This window comes from Olea europaea, chromosome 2 (genome assembly GCF_002742605.1).
Source record: "Olea europaea var. sylvestris chromosome 2, O_europaea_v1, whole genome shotgun sequence".
Classification (NCBI taxonomy): domain Eukaryota; kingdom Viridiplantae; phylum Streptophyta; class Magnoliopsida; order Lamiales; family Oleaceae; genus Olea; species Olea europaea.
This window is the reverse complement of record NC_036238.1, coordinates 15,789,174-15,800,586: the sequence shown is the minus strand read 5'-3', so window position 1 is coordinate 15,800,586 and position 11,413 is coordinate 15,789,174. Positions and strand designations below refer to the sequence as shown.

The window sequence follows — 11,413 nt, the reverse complement described above, 5'->3', positions numbered from 1 at the left end:
AAATATAATGTTTTTATCGAAGTCAAACAGGGGCTTCACCCGAATGATTTGGGCCATCAATAAATGAGATGTGAAAAGCCGGGCCTCCAAGATCTACCAAGCATTAAAAAGAGCCCGAGTCTTCAAACTGGTTTGGGCCATTTACAACTTTTTCAAAGTATTTTGGGCTAAGCAGCTTTTCTTCTAGAGCACTTCGTCACATGTTCTTTCATCTTATGTTTTGTATTATCAATTCATTATTTTTTTCTTAAGTTTGCGCTTTTGACTTTTAAGATTATCAAGTTTTGCTTGACACAATGTGTCGATGACAGATTTATAATTTGTTTAATTTTGACTTTAGAAACAATAATATCGTGGGATCCATGTGCAAGACGTGTGTGACACAAACTTAATGCCAAAGTCGAGTTTGATAAGTTGTGACTTTGGTTGAGGAATGCATCTTTGATCAGGATTGAATCTCAGCCATTGGAATCAAAAGCCAAGATCAATTGATTCTTGTGTCTTGTAAATAGTAGGATTTGGTCATTTCTCAAGAATAGATTGCGATCGAGTCTTTGTAAAGTCGTCGTATTCTACGTACTATCCTTTCTATATGCAAAATTGCTAGCGAGGAATTCTACAAATCTGAGTTATTAGTGTATAAGTCTGGAGAGAGAGAAATGCACGGTGGAAGTACATTCAAGAGTTTGTGAGTGTATTAATCTCTATGTCAGATTACGAGTTTTAGGATTAAGGTTTGAGTCATTTACATTTAATCCATGTATTGGAGAAGTAATAGTTAGACCAACGTCCATTTGCAGACTTCTAAAAGTGTAAGCCGATTTGTTAACTGCCTTTGAAACCTTTGACATTCCATCAAAGAGTTAGTGTTAGAACTCAAGGAGTTCTAATATATATACTAAATAAGGGTTAATAGCACAAAACGTCCCTATATTTGACACTTATTGCGGAAAACCTCCATACATTTCATATATATATATATTTATTTTATTTTTTTTTTGCATATTCGCCCTTATTTCAACGTTTCATTGCAGAAAACTCTTCTCACCATTTTTTTTAATGTAAAATAACTAAAATACCCTCTAATTTAAATAAAAACAAAAAAGAAAAAGAAAATAAAGAGTAAATTGCAATCTTACTCCTAAATATTTTAAAAAGTGTATGTGAGTCCAAATAATTATTAAAAAGCCTAATAACACAAAATGTTCATACGTTTAAAATTGGTGAAAATGACGTTTTCCACAATGAAATGTGAAAATATGGATGAAAAGCAAAAAAATTGAAACGTAGGGACTTTTTTGTAAGAAGTGTCAAATGTAGGGGCGTTTTGTGCTATTAGGCTTTATTAAAATTGAAACCACTGTCCAAACTGCAGAACCTCCATACCATTTCCAAAATACCATCGCTCAAACCCCAGCGGTACCACCTGTTTCGGAGAGACCCATGTCATTTTCAACAAACCAATCGACCATACTCACCAGGGTGCCTCTCTTTATGGTTTAAAAACATCAACAGATGATTCAGTGGTATGTAGATTCGACGGTTTGGGTGATGGTTGATCGGAGTTTTTTCATTTCTAAGATGACAGTCTCATTTGGGGGGGAAGAGAGAGAGAGAGAGAATTTTTTTTGTTATTTATTTATTATTATTATTTTTTTTGTATTTTCATCCTTGTTTCCACTTTTCATTGCGGAAAACATCAGTTTCACCAATATGAAAAGTAGGGACGTTTTGCACATTACAAACCAAACTTAGGGACGTTTTATGCTATTAGACATTTTAATAATTATTTGAATTTACTTGCACTTTTTAAAACATATAGAAGTAAGATTACAATTTATTCTTTATTTTTCTTTTCTGTTTTTGATTTTATTTAAATAGGAGGATATCTTAATTATTTTAATTTTAAAAAATGGTGAAAATGACGTTTCCTACAATGAAACGTTGAAATAAGGGCGAAAATGTAAAAAAATGAAACGTATGAATATTTTTTCACAATAAATATTAAACGTATGGACGTTTTATATTATTAACCTTACTAAATAACATTAAAAGATTTAACCATTTTGTGTTCAATTATTTGAATAATGCATCTGAAATATACATGTAACAATTTAAAATATCTATGGATTTATTTAATTAATTGTCCCATCTTTCGCTATTAAATGCAATTTGGCAACCGACATAATCGGCAACAATTATGTATTATATAATTTTAACTCAAACTGAGTTTGGTGTTTTTAAATTAAATTGACATATATGATATGACACATTTACAAGAAAGTGATTCGCCAAAATAATATAATAAACTCCATTCTTTTGAGAAAAAAAATACATTTTTAACAGTATTTTAATATTATTTTAATCATATATTCTTCAATAAAATAATATTACACGCAAATTTAAACTTTTTTTATTTTTTAACCACCAATTTTCCATCAATACATTATTCAAAAATTCATTATCTCCCTCAAAATGGGGCTCAAACAAGGGCTAAATAAATAAAAAAAAATTATTCAAAACTCTCTAATCTTTACTAGAATGAAAATTTCAAAGAATTTTACAATTTTTTTGTAGTTCTTTTTTTCAAATTTTCAGCGAAGAAAACTTATGTCTATTAAATACTATTCAATAAAACAGGAATTTGACAAATAAATTGTTAACATGAATTAGAGTTCAAGTTCATGTCTTTGTCTTCGTCTTTGTTAAATTTTAATTTTTTCTTTTTATTTTGTAGTACACGTTCTCCGAATCTCCATCGACCGATTCAATCCGATATTACAGTTAAAAAGTCGTGCATTTTTTATATAATATATATTAATTGAAAAAGATTATTATATTTTTATTTATAGTCAAATGTTGAGGTTTGAAGTGCAGCAAATGTAGAAGGGTTATGAAGCAAAGACAAAATGGCACGAGGAGATGTAGCCCTCGTTTGGCCCCTATTTTTGGTAATGAGAATGAGAGGAATAGTATTTTGATGAAAAAATGAATGGTTAAAAAAGAAGAAAATTTTTTTGATTTACGTGTAATATTATTTTATGAAAAATTATGTGATTAAAAATAAAAGAGAAAAAAATAAAATGTTATGGACTGTAATTTAATGAGAATCAAACTGGGCGTAATTGATGACAAAAGATCCTTGTATAATGGAAAAATGTTCCCATCACAGTTGACACGCATCACACGCGCTACGAAAAGAACGTAGGCTTTGTAGCCTGGAGAAAAAAGATGGCATTTAATTCATGTTCAGAAGGCGACAGCTTGACTTCCGCCTTTGCTGAGGTCACGACCGACACTCGGCTTCTGTTCTGGAGCCGCTTCACGTGGCAGCTCTTGGCTTGGCTTGGCTTGGAGAGAGTGTATCTTTGGTGTCCCTGCACCCATGGAATCCTCCGCAATCCTGTTGTCTCTGATCCCTTTTAAGCATTTTCAGGGTTTTATCACTCCGTTAAAGTTGGGAGGTTTTTTTTTTTTTTTTTTTTAATAAATAATAATTAGTATATACTTATATTTAACAAAGGGAAAAATATACAATAGGTAACATCACATACATTATTCTTTTCCAGATGTGCTTGGTATACATTATGATGTCCATAATGCACACATGATGTCCGTCCAAAATATATAGTAGGTAACGTTACATACATTATTCTTTTTCAGATGTACTCGGTGTACATTATGGTGTTCATAATGCACACTTGACGCCCCCTATTGGAGGGGCGTCGGGTAATGTACACCAAGAATTATTATTTTCTTATTCAATGTTGACATTAACTTTCATTCTGTATATACGCCATATTGCACACATGGCGCTGTAAGTATTATACCTTAGGTCTAATCAACTTTGGATATAAATACTTTTGATATATAATTATTGCAATTTAATGATAGATCTATTATTTAATTAATGGACAATTAAATAAATAATAGAGTCTGTAAATTCAAAATTTCGTAATTTGTTAATCACAAGAAGTTGTGATTGTGAGATACAAATTACATCTGATTGAATTTTAAATCGTCCGTGGTCATAAGTAATAACGAGATACGGATATCGTTATTACGAATAGACCATCACATATGATATTTCTTACTTATGAAATAAGTAGCTCATCTTACAAGTTAAAGTGTGGTGACACTTAAATGAACACGTGGATGTTTTATTATAGAACAAAACATTGGAGACCCGTCGAAAGATTCCATATAGATAACTATCTGAGTGTTAGTGGTTAATCTCTAAAGTTCGATAGTGGGATTGGTTCTTTTGACTTGAGGTCGTCTTAGTACCTCATATGAGGACGGTCATACTTTAACGGTGTTGGATGTTGCTCTGCCAATGGCTGCTAATACGGCATTGTTCGAGTATGTTAATAATCATATGAAGGTTATGAATGATCAATAGAGGATTCGTCACTCTTAGATAGTAAGAGATCATGATCTGCGTTTCATTCAATTAAGTCGATAACGAAATCATTGGCCAAGGTGTACTCATAAGTCGAAAATGAATTTTCGACTTATATTGACTTAATAGTGGGGTGAAAGATATGATCGATAATCGAGACTGACACACTTTCATATCTCGTAATTGATCGGATCATATTGACGAAGGGATTATAGTTTCGCGGTAAACGAACAAGTTTGATTTTATCATACAACATGATATTTTCCGTCACATGTATTGCCTTGACACATTGCTAGATGTCAATTTGGGACGACGAGTGTGAATTGATGATAAATTAAAAGGGTGTTTTAATTTATCAATTTTGATTAGATTAAAATAATATTTCACGTCGTTAGGTATCGTGATCGGGAACCTGATGGGTCGCACACAAAAGAGAATTGGAAGATTGCAATTTGTCAATTAATTAATTTAACAATCATTGGATAAAATAATTAATTGGACGGTCCGAATTAATTAAATGAATTAATTAAATATTAGACTGGTTCATGTCAGGCCCGTTTGGGCTTATATAAATACATGGTTAGAGTTTTCAATCCATATGTTTTTCTCATAATTATTCTTGCTAGCACAAGAAGAGAAAACCCTGGTAGTTGCAATCTTATTCTCTGTGTGGATCACCGTTGGAGGTTGGACAATTGGACAGTTGTGGATGAGGAATCAAGATTGCTGGAACGAAAAGAATAGCAAAGAAGTTTGCAGATCTGGAAAAGGTACAATCTTTTTACAATTTCTATTTAAACACAAAAAGATTCCTGGTGGGAATCGAAATCTGTTTTAATTTTTCGCTGTGCATGTTAAGTAGATTCCCAACATGCGCCCCCTATTGGAGGGGCGTCGGATAATTTACACCAAGAATTATTCTTTTCTTGTTTAATATTAACATTAACTTTCATTCTGTGTATGTATATACTATAATCATGCAGTGATGTCTTAAAGTTTCATAAGAATTTTATGATCTTTTGATCTCAATACTAAATTGTTGCATATTTTTATATTAGCTGTCTTGCATCGAGAAAACTTCGAATGCTTTTATAAGTAAAAAGTAGATGAGATGGATGAAAATTTACGCTTATTGATTTGGAGAATGCCAAATCTTTAAATAGTTCACTCTGATAAATTTAGAGTTGTGGCACGTGATCGACTTAATAACTATGTTATCTTATGCTCGACATTTTACAACTTAGACACATCTAGTCTCTTTTGAATTTTTGTATTACTAACTATAATTAGGTCGACTTACTAATTGTACTAAAATCTTTAATGTCTAATTGTGATAGATTTAAATAGTAGTATGGAGAGAGTAGATAGGGTTTCAACCTGAGCTCTAGAGAGAGAAATGGAAGATAGAGAGAGTGTAAAAATATCTAAAGAATNGAAGAGTTTAATAAATAATATTTTGATCAATATTTTAAAAATCGATCCGATCTGAAAAAAGAAAGGTCAAGGATCAAAATGTTGAACAGAGGTCGAACCGATAATTTTTAAAAAATTAAAAGAATATAAATTTACAAAAATTAAAAAAATACACATATAAAAACTTAATAAAATTCAAATTTACATACGTTGAATTGGCTAAATCGGAAACAGGGTTTTCCAAAAACTGACCGGTTTAACAAGTTTTGGGACAAATTTTATTTAGAGATTTTATAGGCATAACCAGACCCATTATGATCTGATTCTCAATTTTTCTGGTGCTGGTTCGATCTGATTTTTAAAACATTGATTTTGATATTATTTAGCCCTCGTTTGACTCTCATTCTTGTTTGATATAGTAGGTTTTAGTTATGCTCGAACGTTTTATCCCAAGGACCTTTCTCAGCCCCCCTGCGATTCCACATCCGTTGTGCTCGAGCATTGGACATCCTCGGGATACAATGCTCGAGCACTATCAGCCTCATGGTATCCACATTTCACGATCCACGTCCTCGAGCATGAGTAGTCTTAGGGATAGATTCCCCTCGTAGCCTACGACTGTTATTATTGACTTAATAGGATTTCTATGTAATTGAGACTCTTAACTCTACCATACTACTTCAGTATTTGACTCTGGCAAGGACTCTATCCTGTACATAATCACGGCATTGGTCCAACTTCTTCACCTAATAGGACTCCGTAGGATAGAGATACTGAGCTAGTTGAGTCCTACAAGGAGAACGCCACCCACCTCTATAAATATAGAACATCGGATCATTATTTAGGTACGTTTTCATTATTTCCAGTATATAGTCTCACGCATATAATTTCCTTTCTGACTTAAGTATTGGAGGGGCGACGGGAACACACTTCATTGCCTTTGTTTCAGGTACCAAAAGACTACGATCGTGTTCATTCAAAGTCTTCAAGTTTGGGAAATCAACATGTACGATTTTTGGTAGCATCATTTTTTTTATTTTTTTCTCTCTTATTTTGAATCACACAATCTTTCATAAAATAATATTGTACGTAAATCGAAAATTTTTTATTTTTTTTTTCGATTACTCATTTAAAAAAAAAATTATTTCGAACATTAATATTTGAAAAAAATGGTGGCCAAAGTGGGGGCTTAATCCACCATTTCGCAACAGGGCAGCTAAGCCAACCACCGCCAAATCCCCGAGTGAATCAAGACAGCGCCAGTTTCCGTGTGGTCCCTCTTCCAGCCTGTCCCAAGCACACACAAAAAGGTCTGATTCATGAATTTAATTCCAGTTTAAGCCTCTCACTCTCCTTCTACACCTGTCTCTTTGCCTTTTTAATCCCTAAGCAATCCTTATTCCTTATTCTTCTTCCTTTTAATTAAATCCCATGTCCTAATTTCTACTCACATTACCCATTTTCACACACTCTTCAAAGAACCCTGCAAATACCATTCTGTCTAGAGAGAGAGAGAGAGAGAAACAGCAAAGAATTTTTTTTAGGAGTGAGAAACTGAAAGTCTTCTAGCGCCATGGTTTTTCAGATCCGTGGCGTTTTTCTACCCCTTTTCTTGACATTCTTCGCTGTTCTTGTGATTTCGAGTAGTGCATTGCAAGAAAATTCAAGGGGGAAGCATTCTGGGAACTCAAATTCATTATCTCAGATCAATTCCAATTCAGTTCTTGTAGCGCTGTTGGATTCTCACTACACTGAGCTCTCAGAACTGGTGGAAAAAGCGCTTTTGCTACAAACCCTTGAAGAAGCAGTGTCCAAGCATAATATAACCATTTTTGCTCCTAAAAATGAGGCGCTGGAACGGGATTTGGATCCCGAGTTCAAGAGGTTCTTGCTCGAGCCGGGGAATCTGAAATCCCTTCAAAATCTGTTGCTTTTCCATATGATTCCAACTCGATTTGAGTCCAAGCATTGGCCTGTAGAGTTAAACAATCCAATTCATCATATCAGCTTGTGTACTGATGCCGATGAAGAAAAAATTCCGGTATTTGGGAAAAATGGGGAGAAATTTCTGGGTATGGCGAAGATTATCAAAGCGGACGATATCATTCGCCCCGATGGGATTATTCACGGAATTGAACGAGTGTTGATTCCAAAATCCGTTCAAATAGATTTCAACACTAGGCGAAGTTTGAGGTCCATAGCTGCAGTGTTACCAGAGGGAGCACCGGAAGTCGACCCAAGAACCCACCGGCTAAAGAAACCGGCACCTCCAGTCGAAGCCGGTGCGCCACCTGTGCTGCCCATTTTCGACGCCATGGCACCAGGTCCATCCCTGGCTCCGGCACCGGCGCCTGGCCCCGGTGGACATCACCACCATTTCGACGGCGAAAGTCAGGTGAAGGATTTCATCCAAACTCTCCTCCATTACGGTGGATACAATGAAATGGCCGATATTTTAGTCAATCTCACATCATTGGCTTCTGAAATGGGAAGATTAGTCTCCGAAGGGTATGTTCTTACAGTTCTTGCACCAAATGACGAGGCTATGGCGAAACTAACCACCGATCAATTAAGCGAACCTGGGGCACCGGAGCAGATAATGTATTATCATTTAATTCCTGAATACCAAACAGAAGAGAGTATGTACAATTCAGTTAGGAGATTTGGGAAGGTGAAGTATGATACTCTGAGATTGCCACATAAAGTGGTAGCGGAGGAGGCTGACGGGTCGGTGAAATTCGGGCAAGGAGAAGGATCCGCTTATTTGTTCGACCCGGATATCTACACGGATGGGAGAATATCTGTTCAGGGAATTGATGGGGTTTTGTTTCCTGCAGAGGAAAACAAGCCTGTTCCTAAATCTGTCCCTGTTGCTAAGGTCGTCTCCAAGCCAAGAAGAGGTATGTTTTTTAGCCATTTATTTTGAGTTTTAAGTTTGCCTATGCATTGCAATTGTTCTTGATTTCGTTATTCATATGAGATTGGATTCTAAATTTTTTCCGACTGGCCTGTTGGATTTCTTATTGAATCACGACATCTTAAAGCTTAAATTGTTAGGCAAGAAATAATTCATGGATATGTCTCGTTGAAACTATTTTTCTCATAAGAAAGTACCACGAAAAGACCTGTCTTCAATGCGCATAAATTCTGGTGGGTGTAGTTGGCTGTATTATTGTTCGTTGCATTTGCTAGTGGTGGTGGGTCAAAAGGAATCCTTTACATTATACTTTACAGCTGCCACTCTTGGATGTTGCCTCTTTTTTTTGCTGAATTTACCAATAATTTGCTTAGTGGTTAAGGTATAAATCTGTAACGTGTCGTAGTTAAGGATATAGTTTCTTTTGACTTTCAATCCATGTAAAGTATCGATAAAGCTTGATGTGATCGATTACAAATTTATTGAAGTTATCTAACTAATACACTACTTGGATTTGGTATGGGGTTTTTATTATGCCTTGGATGGTGGAAAACTTGTTCACTTGAGACACAGTTTAAACATTGAATAATGTGTCATGGTTCCGGTGGAACTCATGGGGGTTTGAATCCCATGTCGGAAGTATGGGCTTCCTTTGTGCGATTTTTATAGGTTTGGGCTCTTCAACTTTAATAACTAGCTTTTGAGATATGGCTCTTTCAAGTTCTATGACATAATGTTTATGGATTTTGTCATTGAATTGTGAAAGAGGTTGGTAATTTAATTGTGCTTGACACCATGAACCAAAAACCTTGTAGTAACTAGTAAGAGTTAACCTGGGGTTGGGAAACTGACCCAATGGATTTAGTTAGGGTCGTGTGGTCGTCCATATGTCTTGCGTTCGTTCGACTATCATAAATTACAATTCCAGCTTAGCCAGGATTTGGTCTCATTATCATCTCATTCTTGGCTGGAAGAGAAAAAAGGGGGGGTGGGGGTGGAGTGTTGTGACTGCGAATCATCTAGTTGCTTTGAATATTATTGTGAAACTAGCGATGAACGCAAAAGATTCATGTAGGTGAATCCTAGTTTTATTGGAAATAAGACCTTAATTTGTTGTTATGATACATGACAAATAGATTCGAACCCATCAGAAAACTTGATCATGGTGCTGAATTCTTTTGTTTTCGAAGTTTTATGATTTTGCATAAGCTGACAGACTTAATATTAAGCAGGGAAGTTACTGGAAATGGCATGTACAATGCTTGGAGCTTTTGGACAAGACTGTCAATAAATTTTTATTTTTCAAGAAAATGATAAAAACTGGAAAGGAAAACGACGATGCAAAAAGGGTGAGCACACATCAAAACACTCGTTTCATTCGTAATAAAGAGGCGACCGGACGATGGCTGCATTGTAGTAGAACCCTAGAGGAGGGGAAAGTTTTCTTGTTTATTTTTGTTATTATAGTTAATACACATTAACTGTATATCAATTATTTTATTTGTATTTAAAGTTTGTTCTACCGACAGTTTATGCGCATAAATACAATCCTTTGCAGAATATGTCCTTTTATTCTTAATCACGGGTGGTATGTGTTTTTGGCCTTGTTTGTGCATCCAATTCCCAATATTTTATAGTCAATTTTCACTTTATCTTTCTCTTGTTTTCTTGTGTACAGCGAAAAGGACCTTCTTATCCTTTTTCCTTTTCTCCCCCTTTATTTCCAAAGCATCATGTATTGTGAACGTGGTCTTGATGGGACACTAACGACATGTTTAGTGGACGATAACAGAGAAGGACTTCGCTATTTGTACCTCGGATGACACCCCCCTCACAAGAGGAGGGTCCGCAATTAATTTATTATGTGTGGGCCCCCTCTCTTGTGAGGGGAGTGTCATCCGGGGTGTCAAATCCGGATGTACAAATAGCTTTATTGAACAGAGAAATATGTTATACGTCCAGCTTTAATAAGGAGGATCGAGCTTATTTCGAAACACAAAAGAAGAGTACTCAAATTGAAGCTCAAGCTAGGCTCGAGCCTCGAGGCTAAATTGAGTGTTTATAAAGTTGAATTCGAGTTTAAAGTTGGGTTTAAACTAAGTTATAGTTGGCCGTGATGAGTTAAAAACAAAAATAATGTATGTATTCAAAGTTTAACCCTCGATCACAATTCACAAGAATTCGAAGTCAATGATAAGTTAGGTCTTGCTATATTGTTTTATGTTGACTGACTATTTACTAGCACAATCTCTTCCTTCACAAGTAAAAAGCAAGAATAAAAATTGAAGTTTTATTTTGTATTTCTTTACTCTACTAAAAAGCATAATAGATTTTTAATAAAAATTCTTAGATTAAAATTATGCCTCACCCTTGTTGACACTCCATAAATGGCAGTGGTTGTTGCGCATATTACATATTAGTGGTAGGTACAATAGGGCTTTTCATAGAAGGTGCCCAGTCTACCTCTTAACACCCATAAAAAAAAAAAAAAAAAAAAAAAAAATTGTCAATTATTGATGTGCACGACTAAAGTAATTCATCCTCTTGGCTTTGAAAATATGTATGTGGCTATGCGTGATTTATTTCTATTTAGTTTAATTTGCAATTATTAACTTTATTCTTTGATTGGGAATTGAGAAAACTCCAAACTAAACATAGGGATGACAATGGGCCGAGTAGAG

At 34.8% G+C, this 11,413-nt stretch overlaps 1 protein-coding gene across 1 annotated transcript; it reads left to right on the top strand.

Moving 5' to 3' along the window:
- Window positions 1-7,152: 7,152 nt before the first annotated feature.
- LOC111412283 (fasciclin-like arabinogalactan protein 17) lies at window positions 7,153-10,311 on the top strand. The gene is made up of 2 exons (XM_023043143.1): window positions 7,153-8,715; window positions 9,965-10,311. The coding sequence occupies exons 1-2, from the start codon at window positions 7,389-7,391 to the stop codon at window positions 10,021-10,023; spliced, it is 1,386 nt and encodes a 461-aa protein (XP_022898911.1). The 5' UTR covers window positions 7,153-7,388; the 3' UTR covers window positions 10,024-10,311.
- The last annotated feature ends 1,102 nt before the right edge of the window (window positions 10,312-11,413 follow it).